Here is a 19,408-nt window from a genome sequence, read left to right as displayed (position 1 = left end):
TATGTGGAAACCCTTATTCTTGCAGCAAGGCTTAGATAAAAACGCCGTTTTATCCATATTTCAATAGAAACATGTCGAAAATAAAAAAGCCAAAATAGCTAAAAGGGTCATGAAAAAAGCCAGAAAAAAAGCTAAAAGCTAAATGCATTTTTTTCCCTCTAAACGTCTTCAAAAAAAAGCCAAATCTAGCGGGAAAAAAGCTAAATTGGCAACGCTGACGCTAACTATGACCAAATCGGGGATAAATATATATGGCAGCTATATCTAAATCTGAACCGATTTTTTCCAAAACCAATAGCGATTGTCTCTGTCCCAAGAAACGGCCCTATGCCAAATTTGAGAACGATCGGACTTAAATTGCGAGCTGTACTTTGTGCACAAAATTACATATACAGACAGACGGACAGACAGACAGACAGACGGACATCGCTAAATCGACTCAGAATTTAATTCTAAGCCGATCGGTATACTAAAAGATGAGTCTATGACCACTATTTCCTGGCGTTACATACAAATGCACAAACTTATTATACCCTGTACCACAGTAGTGGTGAAGGGTATAATAATAGATGCGATATGGCATTAAGGGAATGCCATACCTGCGAAACACTGAGTTGCTATTCCCTAATCCCCCAGCGTGTAGATTTCTCCTAGCTTCTCGAAACCATATGTCATTATAGATGTACGAACTTCTGCAGTCTTCATCCTCCACCAAGGCTCATTTACAGGAGGTGTTTTAGGCGGACATTTACGAGCCTCTTTAGAAAAGTATGGCTTTTATATTTCGGGATTAGAGAAGAAAAACATATCTCCAAAACATGCATTCTTCTTTAGGTTTCGATAAACGTTCACCTATAGTTTTATCTTTCATATAAGGGAATAAAAACAAATTATTCGGTGCCGAGTTAGGACTTTACGGCGGATGACTCTTGTTTTGAGGGCTCAAAAATGACCTTGTTTGAGCCGGTGGGGAGAGTTCGCATTGTCGAAGAGAAGAGTGGTCCTTCTTAGGCGTTTCGTTTTCCTGATTCATGTAATATTGAAAGTATTCTAGTCCCACTAATGCCTAACTTTGCCTCATTCTCACGATAGGTAATAAGACGATCTTGCAATATTAGTCGACGGACAGCATCAATGAATTCCGTAACAACGAGTGATTTGGGGCGACCTTCATTCGACTTCAGTTGATTTCACCACAATAATGTTCACGATTTAAATCCATTGGTAGGGCGAGATGAATCTCCTAGGTTCCTGCAAACAACGCAAATAGCCCACGTATGTAAACATGTTCTGAGTACGAATAACCCCAAATATGTCAAATCGCTCCTACCGAGTTTGTCCTCTGGTGCCTAATTGGGGCTACATTCGCGAGCAGTTTTTGGACGGAACGCATGTACCTGTGCCCCGTGTTATCTTTGAGCCACTTGTTTTAAGCATTGACACTTTGCTTCCTACATTTCATGTGACCTTTTTACCATATGGTGCCTCTGTTATTATTTTTGTCACAATTTTATTTCTATAGAAAATTTTGTCAAAATGTTCTTTCTATAGAAACATTTTGTCAAAATTTTATTTTTGTAGAATAATTTTCTATAGAATTTTTTTTTTATTTCTATAGAACATTTGTCAACATTTTATTTCTATAGAAAATTTTGTCAAAATTTAATTTCTATAAAAAATTTTGTCAAAATTTTATTTCTATAGAAAACTCTTTCAAAATTTTATTTCAATAGAAAATTTTAGTTAACATTTTTTTGCTATAGACAATTTTGTCAACATTTTATTTCTATAGAAAATTTTGTCAAAATTTTATTTCTATAGAAAATTTTGTCAACATTTTACTTTGATAGAAAATTTTGTCAAAATTTTATTTCACTAATTGGACCCTGTATCCCAGCAAAAAAAAAATTGAATGTTCTTCTAAAGGCACAACTTTAAAAGCACTTCCAACAATGCCCTTCCAAAGATGGTGTTTATTTTAACTACACTGGAAGTTCTTTTGATTCAAGTTTTTAAAACTCATTTTTTTCATATTTTTAAAAAGAAATTTTAAATTATTTTAATGGTACAAATTATTTAAACTTTGTCGAAAAAAAATTATAAATCCATTCTAGAAAAATTTGTGAAAATATTGGAGGTCGAACGTTTTAGACAAACGTTGGAATGCATTAAACATCATAAAACCGTCCTCGTTGCAGTCGGGTCTATGGCCCGGGGCGGACACAAGGGTTTCAACCCTGTCCAAGGACTGTCCCCCTGTCCCCCTTTTGGAGTATGCTTATTTCCCGAAAAACCCGAAAATAACAACTCCAAAGGGCATTGTTGTCTACCAACAACAACAAAAATCATAAAAAAAAAATAATTTTTGTTTTTTTGGCAAAATATCACAGAATTTTTTATTTCACATTCAAAACTCTAAATTCGGATCATACCTTAGAAAGTGATGCATATTCAGTGCAACAGCTGTTGAAATGGTGAACATCCGTCCTATGACAAACCCATGTTAAAGTCATCGCTTCTGCGCCAATTTTGCACCACTTCCCGATCCAAAACGAACATTTTCACTACATTTTTGGTTACGCTTTTTTTTGCTGGGATCCATTAAAGCTGACAAAACATACATTTTTTAACTTAAAAGCTATGGGATTTTGTTTGCGTGTGTATGTTAGGTTAGGTGGCAGCCCGATGTGTCAGGCTCACTTAGACTATTCAGTCCATTATGATCCAACATTGGTGAACTTCTCTCTTATCACTGAGTGCTGCCCGATTCTATGTTAAGCTCAATGACAAGGGACCTCCTTTTTATAGCCGAGTCCGAACGGCACATTGCAGCAGTGTTGCCAGGCGATTTGTAATCTTCCCCCCAAATTAAATTGGTCTAGGCTTTTTTCAAAAAACCCCCAAAAAATTTAAGAATGTAAAAAGTACAAAAAGGGGTCCCAAATTTCGTGAAAAAATCCTGTAGTGATACACTTTAAAATTTTAATTTAACACAAATATAAGAGTTGTCTTTTCTGAGAAACGAAATTTTAGACAAACTTAGTTCTCGTTTGAACGGAAATTTTTTTTTTAAGTAAATAAAAAAATAAAATTTGCTCTTTAAGAAAATACTTTATAACAAAGACAATTTCGTTTGTTTAAAATTTCGTCCCTGAAGAAATTATTTTTCTTTGGATGTAATAATACAATATGTATAGCAATTTAAAAAGCAGGATTACTCTTAAAATGCTTTCAGCTGCTAAGTTAAAATATGATTGTTTTTAATTGTGTCAAATATTAAAAATGCCCTTTCAATAGAAGCGTTTAAAAAAGAAAACGAAAATAATGCTATTGAATACTTGCTTGTATTTATGTTAGGATCTTCTTGTTGACTTCCCTCATCTTTGTTTCTCATAATTCATGCCAGAATTGTTCCGAATTGGCTTGAGAATTGCTCCACTTTATAAGGTACAAAATATTTTTTTACACACAAAAATCCCCCTAAATAAATGTTACCCCTAAAAATCCTCCTAAACGTGAAAAAACCCTAAATTTGGGGGGAAACCCCTAACCCGGCAACACTGCATTGCAGTGAAACCACTTAGAGAAGCTTTGTAACCCTCAGAAATGTCACCAGCATTATTGAGGTAGGATAATCCACCGCTGAAAAACTTTTTGGTGTTCGGTCGAAGCAGGAATCGAACCCACGACCTTGTGTATGCAAGGCGGGCATGCTAACCATTGCGCCACGGTGCGTGTGTACCTTTGAATGTACATTTCAGTGTTTGCGTCCCCTAGAGTAACAGGTTGGCTGATAAGTCCCCGGTCTAACAAAGAAAAACACATTTTTTTTTGTCAAAATTCGTTTTTATTATTCAACATAGTTCCCTTCAAGAGCGATACAACGATTATAACGACCTTCCAATTTTTTGATACCATTTTGGTAGTACTCCTTCGGTTCTGCCTCAAAATAGGACTCAGTTTCGGCGATCACCTCTTCATTGCAGCCAAATTTTTCCCTGCGAGCATCCTTTTGAGGTCTGAGAACAAGAAAAAGTCGCTGGGGGCCAGATCTGGAGAATACGGTGGGTGGGGAAGCAATTCGAAGCCCAATTCATGAAGTTTTGCCATCGTCCTCAATGACTTGTGGCACGGTGCGTTGTCTTGGTGGAACAACACTTTTTTCTTCTTCATATGGGGCCGTTTTGCCGCGATTTCGACCTTCAAACGCTCCAATAACGCCACTGTTGATGGTTTTTCCCTTCTCAAGATAATCGATAAAAGTTATTCCATGCGCATCCAAAAAAACAGAGGCCATTACTTTGCCAGCGGACTTTTGAGTCTTTCAACGCTTCGGAGACGGTTCACCGGTCGCTGTCCACTCAGCCGACTGGCGATTGGACTCAGGAGTGTAGTGATGGAGCCATGTTTCATCCATTGCCACATATCGACGGAAAAACTCGGGTGTATTACGAGTTAACAGCTGCAAACACCGCTCAGAATCATCAACACGTTGTTGTTTTTAGTCAAATGTGAGCTCGCCATTTGGACAGAGCTTCCGCATATCCAAATATTGATGAATGATATGACCAACACATTCCTTTGATATCTTTAAGGCCTCTGCTATCTCGATCAACTTCATTTTACGGTCATTCAAAAACATTTTGTGGTTTTTTTTTGATGTTTTCGTCGGTAACCACCTCTTTCGGGCGTCCACTGCGTTCACCGTCCTCCGTGCTCATTTCACCACGCTTGAATTTTGCATACCAATCAATTATTGTTGATTTCCCTGGGGTAGAGTCCGGAAACTCTTTATCAAGCCAAGTTTTTGCTTCCATCGTATTTTTCCCCTTCAGAAAACAGTATTTTATCAAAACACGAAATTCCTTTTTTCCATTTTTTCACAATAACAAAAGTTGCTTCACAAAAGACGCTCTATCTCACAAAAGTAATTGACTTACAGACGTCAAATTTTGACACGAATCATTTGAAGGTTGGTACTATATACAAATAATATGCATGTAATACTAGCGACGCCATCTATGTGTCAGACCGGGGACTTATCAGCCAACCTGTTAGCTGAAGTACGTCTTTTCGTTGGGACTTCGGTAATTAGATCATGTTGCTTAAAGTGATTAAAATAGGCCTCTTCTTTAGGACTTCGCTTCGCTTATACATGTTTCTTAAACCGAAGGAGGTAGAACTTTTTTTTGGGAGTAACTGTGAGTATAACTTCAATACTGCTTTTCCCAAGAGTGCCTAAAATACGTTCATTAGTATGAACTTCCTTAATTAGACGCTGCGCCCATTAAAGTTGACAATACATTCATTATTGAACTTAAACTTTGTAGATAATTTTTTTTGGAATGCGTATCTATGGACATACCTTTGAGTGTTAGCATGCCCTAGAGTGCCACCGTGGTGCAATGCGAAAAGAAAGGTCTTGGGTTCAATCCCAACTCAATAATGTTGGTGTTATTTTTGAATGTTTCAAAGTTTTCCTAAGAGGTTTCACCATAATGTGATAAGAGAGAATTTCACCACTGGGAATTCTGTACGGCTTGGGAATTCTGTTATTAGTTCCAGTAATCTACGAAGTTGACATTGACATTTATTATTGATCTTAAAGGTGATAGAACTCTTTCTTGGAAAGTACTTGTATATCTGTGGATATATCTTTGCATGTTATCTGGTCGAAAGTGGCTAAAATACGTCTCTTCGTGCCGACTTTGCTTACAGCCAGTTTCTGTATGTCGATCGAACTAAATCGATCGACTGAAATGAGAAAAAACAGCTGAATTTTTAACCAAAAGTCAGCTGTTTCTATGAAGTTCAGACGCTCGACTTATACACAGAAAAAAAGGTGTCTTGTTAATTTTAGGACCAGTTTAACTTCCACATAGTTCAAAAAATTTACTGTAATATAGTTCATTTTTCGTAACCACTGCGAAAATTAACTTAGCTAAAGGAAAACTTATAAAACTTCAGTAAATGTTTTTTAGTTCACTAACTACGAAATGGGACGGATTTTTCCTTAAATAAATTTCCAATACAATAGTTAATGCATCGTTGATTGTATTATAAAAAGACATAGGCAATATAAAAATCTTACTACGAAATGTGGACAATTTACTAAGAAAAATTTTTGTATGGAAAAAAATTTTTGTAGTAAAAATTAACTTAACCACAGTACCGATTCGTATGGCGGCTTCATACAGCTTATTTCGGTTTTTACTATAAGTTGGAGTATATTTCCTCACATTGAAAATTTTATATAAAGTAGAATAAAAAGTAGTTAATTTAATCCTTGACGGGTGTATATAATTTTTTATGGATTCCTCGTAAATTTTGAATATATTTTACCTTATCCTATAGATAGAATACCAACTAATCAATAAACGTGATACTGGAAATTGAAGTGAGAAGAAATTATGAAATTATTGCATCATCTTTTTTTTTTGTTTGTGTTTGTTATTGCGATGATGTTATGGAATGTTTGTTGTTGGTATCTTTTGCGGTGATAGTTGTTTTGTTGCAATAGCGAGATCAGAAAGGGATCATGTGTGTGTGTGTGGAGTTGTTTTTCTTTACATATGTGTCCTTTATGACTATTTGTGTATTTGAGTTTTATTGGTGCATTCAGTTCTGTTGATGCATTTATGAAGCGCACACGTGGTGGGCTTGCGTGCGGTATTTGTGTTTATTAATAAAAATACATTTATTTCGTAACAGTTTAGAAACTGATAAGTGAATGGTGTGATGTAAGAGAAAACAAAAACACTTTTTATTGATAAAAAAATAAATAACTCTAAAATAAATCACATATTAAGAAACTGCATATTTCTATTAATAATTTAAAATCAGTGCGGTTTTAAATTGGTTTACATAAAAATATTCATAATGAGTGGTAATAAAATTATCTATATTGACTCTACATCTGGATCACAATACAATTTTTTGAGTCTATATTTTTATGTTATAGCGAGTCCTTAAGGTGTGTACTAAGTTCGAGTTTAGGTGCTAAAATCAGAAATAAATCAGTAAGAAAAGTATAAAATTATACCCCTTCGATGCAAATTTAAATATAACTTGATGGAGAATAGCTCGAAACAAGTTTTTTATTAAGTTTATATTCTTTAAATGGATTACACGATTAAGAACAGAAAATCGTTTTTAAGCTTATGTAGAACGCTGTTTTTTTAATTTAATATGATGAATCGTTTTCAAGTTATTCCAATATATATAGCGGAAGTGCCTTAATTTTCAACATAACCGTATATTTCAAAAAGTCGAGATCTTAAAAAATAAGTGTAAATTTGGATTCAGCGACCTCAAATTACTAAAAATTTGATATAAATTTTAAATGAACACAAAAACGGTTCAATTTTGTTCCCATGTATTTCTAAAGAAAACTAATCATGAAAAATTGGGATTTTAGCCACTAAACTCGAACTTAATATCCACCATAAATACTAAATTGCTATATTGACAAGTGGAAATTATATCTAATTTTATAATATTTTTATTTCATTTATATTCTGAGAAGGATTTCAAAAATGTCCCATTTGTGCATGGATATGATTCCACTAATGTAGTAATTGGATGATTTTTTTCAATGTGGTAAGTTTTTCGTCCATTTGTAATAAAGCCAAAATTTCTATTTATTGAAAATAATTTTCATTTGCAGGATGACAGCAAATCTAATGGTATTTTTTGGAATCTTCTTACTATTTAATGCTAACTAAGCTGATATCCCTATTTGCTCTAAGAAAATTCTCTTGTAAGTTAAAGATCAAAATACCATAGAATTTGATAATATTTTTATATTTTATATACCTTTTTAACTTCAGAGGCTTATGACGCAAATCCACACAACAAAAACTAGCGAAATCGGTGAAATTGGACAAAAATGAAATGAAAATAGCAACTTATGGCATATATCTTTCATATGGATAAAAAATGGAAATTGATATTAATTAGTTTCATTCTACTAACATAGAATATTACTCTTTTGAAGAAGCAATTACTAACTACCGAAAAGTAACAGCATACAGCGTACGAATAAAAACATTTCTTTTATTGTATATCATAAGCCATAGTTTTATGTAATATAATAATAATTTTTTGAAATAAAATACTGGTAGTTATGAAAAATTGTCTTATATTGTATGAAAAATTTCTTAGTTGTATACAGGCTTGTTGTACCTTTAATTCCTCAATTTATTTACTTTTTTGAAAATTATACTGATAAACAGTTTATTTGAAACCAATTTCTAAATATAGGATTCCCAAAAACTTGTTCATTTTTCCGGATAGCAGGAATATTTTGAATGAGTGTAAGTACATTCTTCCCACAGCCTAGTAAGAATGAACTAAAATACGATGCAATACATAAACTTATTTATAAGAAAATCATGAACTTATCTAGATGAAAAAAATCTTTGGCGCCAAATCATGGTCATTCTTACTATGGGTTAGTTCATTTTTCGTAAACAATAGTAAACTTTTTTTTCGGTGTAGAAACAGGCTGTTAGTTTTTGATTTTGACAATGAATTTATTATTCACTTCAATGAATACTCCTTCATTGTCTAGAAAAGCCATAATGATTTTTTTCATCAAGTTTATGTAGTTACAAGAGTCACAGTACTTTAGATTCTAAATTAAATATGGTGTAATTGTCCATGTCAAATCACGAATACAACCCAAATTAAAGATAACATACAAGACAATTTCATGTTTCGAATTTAACTAACAAAAAATATGTCAATCAAAATTATATGACTTAATTGCAATAAAATGGCGGTTGTCGGTCGAAGTACGAATTCCTAATATCAGCCTTATAAACCTAACTTAATCCGAAAAACTATTTAAACTGAATTTGACAGTTGTTTGAGTTAAGGTTTGGGATTTGCCTCAGCGGATATAATATCGACTTTTGATATGGCCAACAAAAAATGCATAACAGTAACTGGTAAGAAAACCAAAAAGATCACTTCGCTTATGACCTTTAATATTTTCCTTTTCGATAATCCTTTTTTCAAAGCTTGTCTTTTATTGGTATCCTCTTGGCTACCCTCAATTCTTATGGACGAAGTGGATAAATCTTTAGTGCAAGCTTTCGCAGAAAATAACGAACGTCTGGGTAGAGCTGCATTGTGTGTCGCCGATCATTTTGAGGATACAGAAACCCAAAATAAAACTTATAAGGTCATTGAGAGTCGCATTGAATTCATGAAACAAAACAAAGGACGTTTGACCCATGAGAATGCTGTGAAAATTGCAGATCAGGCTATTTCCACAGTTGTAAACGATTTGCAAGCTGCTAATGAAAAATGTGCTAAAGCTGGGGATTCCTATACGTCTGCTAATACACCAGTCGTCGGAGCTGATATTAAAAAAATTGGAAATGTTTTTCTTAAAATCGGTGGAAGTATACATTGTTTGATTGGAAAAAATCAACATGAACAAGTTCCCGATTTTGTTAGGAAAGCTATTGAAGGACTAGCTTCCGATGGAGCTACCTCATTGGTGGATATCCTCTATAGACATGAAAATACTTTGGCCAAGAATTTAGCTAGCATCTCACCGGGTTGTTAAACTATATCAACCTTTTTCATACGTAACAGCAAAAATAAATTCTGTAGATTATTCATACAAGGTTGTTGACACGAAATGTTACTTATATATGATTATAAATGATAGCTCATTAAATGTGTTTATGAACCACAAAAATTATTTGTTTTTATTTTAAAAATAAATTTATTTATGGTGAAAAAATCTGAGAAAATTTTCTATAGAAATAAAATTTTGACAAAATTTTCTACAGAAATAAAATTTTGACAAAATTGTCTATAGAAATAAAATATTTTGACAAAATTTTCTATAGATAAAAAATTCTGAAAAAATGTCTATAGAAATAAAATTTTAAAAAACATTTCTGTAGAAATAAAATTTTGACAATTTTTTTTTATAGAAGTAAAATATTTTAACAAAATTTTCTATAAAAAGAAAATTCTGACAAAATTTTCTATAGAAATAAAATTTTGACCAAATTTTCCATTGAAATAAAATTCTGACAAAATTCCTTTTTGACAAAATTTCCTATGGAATAAAAATTTTTACAAAATTTTCTATGAATACAAAATTTTGACAAAATTTTCTATAGAAATAAAATGTTGATAAAATTTGCTATAGAAAAAAATTTTTGAGAAATTTTTCTATAGAAATAAAATATTTTGACAAAATCTTTTATAGAAATAAAGTTTTGACAAAATTTTCTATAGAAATAAAGTTTTGACAAAATTTTCTATAGAACAAAAAATTTACAAAATTTTCTACAGAAATAAAGTTTTGACAAAATTTCAAAAAAAAAAATGACAACATTTTCTACAGAAATAAAATTTTGAACAAAATGTTCTATAAAAATAAAGTTTTGACAAAAATTTCTATAAAATGTTGACAAAATTTTCTATAGAAATAAAATTTTAACAACATTTTCTATAGAAATAAAATTTTGACAAAATTTTCTATAGAAATAAAATGTTGACAAAATTGTCTATAGAAAAATAATTTTGACAAAAATTTCTATGAAATGTTGGAAATATTTTCTATAAAAATAAAATGTTGACAAAATTTTTTATAGAAATAAAATATTTTTAAAAAATTTTCCATAGAAATAAAATTCTGACAAAATTCCCTATAAAACAAAAAATTGTGACAAAATTTTTTATAGAAGTAAAATTTTGACAAAATTTTCTATAGAAATAAAAGTTGACAAAATTTTTTATAGAAACAAAATTTTGACAAAATTTTCTATAAAAATACATTTTTGACAAAATGTTCTATAGAAATAAAATTTTCATTCGTTTTGTTTTGTTATTGTTGGTTTTGTTCTTTAAGCATTGTTGTTGTTTTTTTTTTTTATTTCAGCTTAAAACCATACATTGACTAAACTACAAGTGTAGCTTAACCAACAGAGGAAAATAATATGTGTCAAATTTATTTGGGAACAGCCCTATAGACTGCAAGATGGTTAAATAGACGCACGTTGGTTAAGCTACACTTGTAGTTTAGTCAATGTATGGTTTTAAGCTGAAAAAAAAACAACAACAATGCTTAAAGAACAAAACCAACAATAACAAAACAAAACGAATGGAAAAAGAAGAGGAAGCACGTTAAAACTAAATAAACCCATCCAACTACACTCAAATCGATGATTTGACAGTGGCATAGGAAAAGAGATATGTTTGTTTCGAATTTACTTCGGCATAAGCCGGCTATCATACAAAACCTTTTTTCGGAAGGTTTAAGTGTGGTTATTGTTGGGTTTAATGAACTGCCTGAATTTATTCTGATAATTGGTTGATAGTTTTGCTGCGAGTAGAGGATGCTGATGGGGAATGTGGTAATTCCGCAACGTTCCTCCATTCAACCATCTATAGGGCTTTGCCCAAATAAATTTGACAAACATTATTTTCCTCTGTTGGTTAAGCTACACTTGTAGTTTAGTCAATGTATGGTTTTAAGCTGGAATAGAAATAAAATTTTGACAAAATTTTCCATAGAAATAAAATTCTGACAAAATTCCCTATAGAAGTAAAATTTTTACAAAATTTTCTATGGAATAAAAATTTTTACAAAATTTTCTATGGTAATGAAATTTTGACAAAATTTTCTATAGAAATAAAGTTTTGATTAAAGTTGCTATGGAAAAGAAATTTTTGAGAAGTTTTTCTATAGAAATAGAATATTTTGACAAAACTTTCTATAGAAATAAAGTTTTGACAAAATTTTCTATAGAAATAAAGTTTTGACATTTTCTATAGAAAAACAAAATTGACAAAATGTTCTACAGAAATAAAATTTTTAACAAAATTTTCTATAGAAATAAAGTTTTGACAAACATTTCTATAAAATGTTGACAAAATTTTCTATAGAAATAAAATTTTTACAAAATTTTTTATGGAAATGAAATTTTGACAAAATTTTCTATAGAAAAATAATTTTGACAAAAATTTCTATGAAATGTTGAAAACATTTTCTATAAAAATAAAATGTTGACAAAATTTTCTATAAAAAAAAATTTGACAACATTTTCCATAGAAATAAAATTCTGACAAAGTTCCCTATAGAACAAAAAATTTGAACAAAATTTCGTATAGAATAAAAATTTTTACAAAATTTTCTATTGAAATAAAATTTTGACAAAATTTTTTATAGAAGTAAAATTTTGACAAAATGTTCTATAGAAATAAAATTTTAACAAAATTTTCTATAAAAATACAATTTTGAGAAAATGTTCTATAAATATAAAATTTTTTACAAAATTTTCTATAGAAATAAAATTTTGACATAATTTTCTATAGAAAACTTCGATAAATTTTCTATAGAAATAAAATTTTGCCAAAATATTGTATGGAAATAAAATTTTGACAAAATTTTCTATAGAGTTAAAATTTTGACAAAATTTTCTATAGAAATAAAATGTTGACAAAATTTTCTATAGAAACAATATTTTAACAAAATTTTCTGTACAAATAAAATTTTCTGTACATATAAAATTTTCTCTAGTAATAAAATTTTGACAAAATTAGCTATAGAAATAAAATGTTGACAAAATTTGCTATAGAAATAAAATTTTGACAACATTTTCTATAGAAATAAAATTTTTACAAAATATTCAATAGAAATAGAATATTGACAACATTTTCTACAGAAATGAAATTTTGATAAAATTTGCTACAGAAATAAAATTTTAACCAATTTTTTTTTTTTGGAAATAAAATTTCTATAGAAAATGTTGACAAAATTTTCTCTAGAAATAAAATTTTGATTTTTTAGGCAGTAGCCGACTATCAAACCCCTTTTTCGGAAGGTTCAAGTGTAGTTCACTTTGGGTTGAGTGAATTACCCGAATTTATTCTAATAATTGGTTGATAGTTTTGCTGCAAGTAGAGGATGCTGATGAGGAATGTGGTAATTCCGAAACAGCTGTACATCCAACCATCTTGCAGTCTATAGGGCTTTGCCCAAATAAATTTGACAAGCATACTTTTCCTCTGTTGGTTAAGCTACACTTGTAGTTTAGTCAATGCATGGCTTTAAGCTGAGATCAAGAACAACAATAACAAAATTTTCTTTAAAAATAAAATTTTGACAAAATTTTCTATAGAAAACTTAGATAAATTTTCTATAGAAGTAAAATTTTCTATAGAACTAAAATGTTGACAAAATTTTCTATAGAAATAAAATTTTCTATAGAAACAAAATTTTCTGTACAAATAAAATTTAACAAAATTTTCTGTACATACACAATTTTCTCTAGTAATAAAATTTTGACAAAATTTGCTATAGAAATAAAATGTTGACAAAATTTGCTATAGAAATAAAATTTTGACAAATTTTTCTATAGAAATAAAATTTTGACAAAATATTCAATAGAAATAGAATATTGACAGCATTTTCTACAGAAATAAAATTTTGATAAAATTTGCGAAAGAAATACAATTGTGACCAAATTTTTTCTCTAGAAATAAAATGTTGACAAAATTTTCTCTAGAAATAAAATTTTGACAAAATTTTCTCTAAAAATAAAATTTTGGCAAAATTTTCTATAGAAATAAAATTTTGACAAAATTTTCTATAGAAAACTTAGATAAATTTTCTATAGAAATAAAATTTTGTCAAAATTTTGTGTAGAAATAAAATTTTTACAAAATTTTCTATAGAAACAAAATTTTCTTTACAAATAAAATTGTAACAAAATTTTCTGTACATATACAATTTTCTCTAGTAATAAAATTTTGACAAAATTTGCGAAAGAAATACAATTTTGACCAAATTTTTTCTCTAGAAATAAAATGTTGACAAAATTTTCTATAGAAATAAAATTTTGACAAAATTTTCTCTAAAAATAAAATTTTGACAAAATTTTCTTTAGAAATAAAATTTTGACAAAATTTTCTATAGAAAACTTAGATAAATTTTCTATAGAAATAAAATTTTGTCAAAATATTGTATAGAAATAAAATTTTGACAAAATTTTCTATAGAAACAAAATTTTCTGTACAAATAAAATTTTAACAAAATTTTCTGTACATATACAATTTTCTCTAGTAATAAAATTTTGACAAAATTTGCTATAGAAATAAAATTTTGACAAAATTTCCTATAGAAATAAAATTTTGACAAATTTTTCTATAGAAATAAAATTTTGACAAAATATTCAATAGAAATATAATATTGACAACATTTTTTCAGAAATAAAATTTTGATAAAATTTGCGAAAGAAATACAATTTTGACCAAATTTTTTTTCTAGAAATAAAATTTTGACAAAATTTTCTCTAGAAATAAAATTTTGACAAAATTTTCTCTAGAAATAGAATTTTGACAAAATTTTCCATAGAAATAAAATTTTGACAAAATTTTCGATGGAAATAAAATTTTGACAAAATTTTCTCTAGAAATAGAATTTTGACAAAATTTTCCATAGAAATAAAATGTTGACAAAATTGTCGGTAGAACTTTTTCTTGTAGGGTGTTTGTGTGGACATATCTTTGAGCAAAGCTTGTCCTGGAGTGGTTAAAATACATATTTTCGTTGGAACTTCCGTTATTAGGTCATGTACACTGAAAAAACAGTGAACCCACTTGGAGGAAAACTTTCGGTTAATTTTAGAAAAGTTTGAATTTTTGTAGAAAATTTAAACTAAACTGTATTACAAACGTTGGCATCACGCCGATGTCATGAAAATAAGTAAATGTTTTTCGACAAATTCAAAAAAAATTTATTAAACATAACTAAGTTTTTTAACTTGTTAAAGAAAATGTTGTAGTTTGAAGGAAAAACTTGTAGTTCAAAATTGCAAGAATGTCTTTAGTGACGTACGAAGTTCATGATGGACGCATTTGTAGTAAAATTTACAAATTTAAAGAAATTCTGAACTATTTTGTGGAAGACACGAATTTAGTTAATCTTTATGCTTTTTTCCTCGGTTTTAGTTTTTTTATGTTTAGTTTTTAATTTAACTAACGTATACAAACAATTATTAGATTAAAGGAAACTTTCTCCAAACATAATAATCCCATGAACTAAAATAAAGTTAAATTGGCTTTAGTGAAATAGAGAGTTCACTTTTTTTGGAGTGTATGCCATTACGGTGACAGTGCATTAATAAGTGATCTTAAAGGTAGTAGAATTTTTTTTTTTGGGTAGTGAAGCTGGAGTCTGTAACGGTTTCTAATTGATATTACTTAACAATCTTTGTCAGTGTCTTGATTAATGGATAGCTGTTTGGCAGCTTAATTGTAAAAAAAATTAAAACAGTTAAATAAAAAATTATACTGCTTAATTGACATTAAATGCAATTTATCTGTCGATTTTAAGTCTTGGCACATATTTCAATAATGAGATCTAAAATGTTAATGCACCATCCAATCTTCATATAATCGGCAAATATATTTCAACTGGCTTAGACTAGTGCTTAAATTACTGTTTGGATTACGTCTTAGCTGTGATAAAGCCAACTCTTGTTATGGCTAAAAAAAAATTCTTAACAGTAGGTGGTAAGAAGAATTTAATAATTATTTCTCTTATGAGCTGTAATCAAGTTGTTTTCCATGTCCTTCAAAGCTTCTATCTTACTGATATCCTCTTGGCTTCCTTCAATTCATATGGATGAAGTGGGAAAAATGCTTAAAACAAGCATTTGCAATAAATTACAAACGTTTGGACAAGGCTGTATTGAGTCTCGCTGATCTTTTTTAGGATGCAGAATCCCAAAAGAAAACTCACAAAGCCATTGAGGGTGAAAATGGATTATTGAAACAATACAAAGGGAAATCAATAACCGATGAGGATTCTGTGAATATTGCTTATCTAATTATTTCGACTGCTGTCAAAAATTTGCAAGCTGTTAGTGGAAAATGTGGTACGGCTGGCAATTCCTATACACCTTCGAATTCCCGACAGCCGGAGCTGATATTAATAAAATAGGAAATATCTTCATTAAATTTGGTGGAAGTATTCATAGTTTGATTTCAAAAAATCAACTTAAAAATGTTCCGAATTTTATTAGGAAAACTATTGAAGGATTTGCTTCCGAGGAAGCTTCCTTATTGATGGATATCATCTATCGACAGGAAATTTCTTTGTCCAAGAGTTTGGCAAGTGTTTCCGCTGATTGCTAATCGAAAGTATAAGTACGTTAAATTAAAGATACATCAACTTGCATATATGACTACCTCATAGCAAACAAAATGTTTGTGTGTTGGCCATAAATCGTTATAATGGTACTGCCGAACATATGAAGTTGTCCGGTGGAAAAGCGAAATGTTTATTTTATTATGTTTGTTAAAAAAGAAATTTTAAATTTATGTTATTTTATTATGTTTCATGACATGAGCCACCGTGATGCAATGGCTAACATGCATACGAAGGGTCACGGGTTCAACACTCATTTCTGAGTGTTTTAAAGCTTCTCTTAGAGGTGTCACTGCATTGTCATTGAGCTAAACATATATCTAAAGGGTGATACGGTCAAAATTTGGTCAAGGGAAAACGCGTGTAAATCGGTGAAATCGTTTATTTAAAAAATCAAATTAAATTTCTTTTTCAAGTTCAATTAGTATAAATCGCTTTTCCAAATCCGAATTGCCGAGCCTCACGCTTGACACCTGCCATCAGATTTTGTACAGCCACCTTGTCCACCTTCTTCGCCGCAGAAAGCCGGTTTGCCTTGAACTGCTGCTCGTCCTTAGCAGTTTTTTGGTCTTCTTTAGGTTCCGCTTGACAATAGCCCAGTATTTCTCAATTGGGCGGAACTCTGGCGTGTTGGGAGGGTTCTTGTCCTTGGGAACCACCTGCACGTTGTTGGCGGCGTACCACTCCATGGCCTTTTTGCCGTAATGGCAAGATGCCAAATCCGGCCAAAGCAGTACGGAACAACCGTGTTTCCTCAGGAAAGGCAGCAGACGTTTATTCAAACACTCTTTCACGTAAATTTCTTGGTTGACAGTCCCGGAAGCTATGAAAATGCTGCTTTTCAAGCCACAAGTACAGATGGCTTGTCAAACCAGATATTTCTTTGTGAACTTTCACAGTTTTATGTGCTTGAGAATATCTGCTACCGTTCCCCTTCCTTTTGTCGTACAAAACTCCTGTCCCGGAAGCTGCTTGTAGTCGGCTTTGACGTAGGTTTCGTCGTCCATTACCACGCAGTCAAACTTCGTCAGCATCGTCGTGTACAGCCTCCGGGATCGTGCTTTGGCCGTCGTATTTTGTTTATCATCGCGATTTGGAGTCACTACCTTCTTGTAAGTCGATAGTCCGGCTCGTGTTTTGGCTCGATGCACGGTTGTAGACGATACACCCAGCTTATTTGCGGCATCTCGGAGAGAGAGGTTAGGGTTTCGCTGGAAACTACCGGCAACTCTCTTTGTCGTCTCAGCGGCTTCCGGTTTTCGATTTCCCCCCGATCCAGACTTCCTGGCTGTCGACAAACGTTCCCCAAACACTTTAATTACATTTGTAACGGTTGATTTGGCAACTTTTAACGATTTTGCCAGCTTTGCGTGCGAGTAGCTCGGATTTTCGCGATGCGCGAGCAAAATTTTGATACGCTGCTCTTCTTGCTTGGACGGCATTTTGACAACTGAAGAGTGAATTCCAAAATCGAAATAGGAGCAACATTCTACACACACACACACTTCAAAATGAGGGGTGTTCAGGTTTTTTAAATGCAAAATTGAAAGAAATACGTCAAGTTTATATTGACCAAATTATGACCGTATCATCCTTTATACAAAAAATCATGAACCGCGTGGACGTTTCAAAAAGATTCGTTCATCAAAGTGAATCAACACACATATGGCGTCGAACGGATAACAGATGGTGTCAATCTGACAACGATAAAATGACACCAAGCGTTGTCAAGACGACAACTATCGTTCATGATCTGAAAATGTAATGGTTACGAAGTTATAAAAAAATCCGCTACCGTGACTCGAACCTGGATTGTCTGCTACACACGCGTTAACAGTCGCCTTAACACATTGAACCACTGACGGAGTTGCCGTAAGAAAGTCTATCGAATAATTTAAGACTTTTCATGGTCAAAGATACACGAAAGCTATTCATGATATTGTGAACCCCCCTGGACGATAGCTTCATTATTGAGACAGACGGACATGATTTTATAAATATTTTATATAGTCGGAAATTGTTATTTCGATGCGACATAAACGGAATGACAAACTTATTGTACTCTCCTCACCATTCTGTGGTGGAGGGTTATGGACATAACAGGTTGGCTGATAAGTCCCCGAAAAAAAAACACATTTTTTTGTCAAAATTCGTTTCTATTATTCAACATAGTTCCCTTCAAGAGCGATACAACCTTCCAATTTTTTGAGACCATTTTGGTAGTACTCCTTCGGTTTTGCCTCTAAATAGGCCTCAGTTTCGGCGACCACCTCTTCATTGCAGCCAAATTTTTTCCCTGCGAGCATCCTTTTGAGTTCGCTGGGGACCAGATCTGGAGAATACGGTGGGTGGGGAAGCAATTCGAAGCCCAATTCATGAATTTTTGCCATCGTTCTCAATGACATGTGGCACGGTGCGTTGTCTTGGTGGAAAACACTTTTTTTTTTCTTCATATGTGGCCGTTTTGCCGCGATTTCGACCTTCAAACGCTCCAATAACGCCATATAATAGATGGTTTTTCACTTCTCAAGATAATCGATAAAAAATATTCCATGCGCATCCCAAAAAACAGAGGCCATTATTTTGCCAGGGGACTTTTGAGTCTTTCCACGCTTCAGAGACGGTTCACCGGTCGCTGTCCACTCAGCCGACTGTCGATTGGACTCAGGAGTGTAGTGATGGAGCCATTTTTCATCCATTGTCACATATCGACGGAAAAACTCGGGTGTATTACGAGTTAACAGCTGCAAACACCGCCCAGAATCATCAACACGTTGTCGTTTTTGGTCAAATGTGAGCTCGCGCGGCACCCATTTTGCACAGAGCTTCTGCATGTCCAAATATTGATGAATTATATGACAAACACGTTCCTTTGATATCTTTAAGGCCTGTGCTATCTCGATCAACTTCATTTTACAGTCATTCAAAATCATTTTGTGGATTTTTTGTGATGTTTTCGTCGGTAACCACATCTTTCGGGCGTCCACTGCGTTCATCGTCCTCCGTGCTCATTTCACCACGCTTGAATTTTGCATACCAATCAATTATTGTTGATTTCCCTGGGGCCGAGTCCGGAAACTCATTATCAAGTCAAGTTTTTGCTCCACCCTTTAGAAAACAGTATTTTATCAAAACACGAAATTTGGTTTTTTCAAATGTTTTCAAATTCTTTGATGGCGTATCTTATCTTAATTTGTAAGCCGTTAGGCTTAGCCTATACAATTC

At 31.8% G+C, this 19,408-nt stretch overlaps 1 protein-coding gene and 1 long non-coding RNA gene across 3 annotated transcripts; both read left to right on the top strand.

Annotated features, from left to right (window-relative positions):
* Positions 1 to 6,637: 6,637 nt before the first annotated feature.
* Positions 6,638 to 8,133, top strand: LOC142230206 (uncharacterized). 2 transcript variants are annotated; one of them, XR_012720603.1, is made up of 4 exons: positions 6,638 to 6,740; positions 7,526 to 7,599; positions 7,667 to 7,759; positions 7,830 to 8,133. It is a non-coding gene; the product is annotated as an uncharacterized LOC142230206 (long non-coding RNA). The 2 variants fall into 2 exon arrangements; XR_012720602.1 differs by lacking the exon at positions 6,638 to 6,740 and adding an exon at positions 6,799 to 6,886.
* A 734-nt stretch (positions 8,134 to 8,867) lies between these two features.
* On the top strand, positions 8,868 to 9,712 carry LOC142231735 (uncharacterized). The gene is made up of 2 exons (XM_075302357.1): positions 8,868 to 8,951; positions 9,024 to 9,712. Exons 1-2 carry the CDS (start codon positions 8,921 to 8,923, stop codon positions 9,575 to 9,577), a joined length of 585 nt encoding a protein of 194 aa, XP_075158472.1. The 5' UTR covers positions 8,868 to 8,920; the 3' UTR covers positions 9,578 to 9,712.
* The last annotated feature ends 9,696 nt before the right edge of the window (positions 9,713 to 19,408 follow it).

This window comes from Haematobia irritans, chromosome 3 (genome assembly GCF_050003625.1).
Source record: "Haematobia irritans isolate KBUSLIRL chromosome 3, ASM5000362v1, whole genome shotgun sequence".
Classification (NCBI taxonomy): Eukaryota; Metazoa; Arthropoda; class Insecta; order Diptera; family Muscidae; genus Haematobia; species Haematobia irritans.
This window is presented reverse-complemented; position numbering and strand designations above follow the sequence as displayed.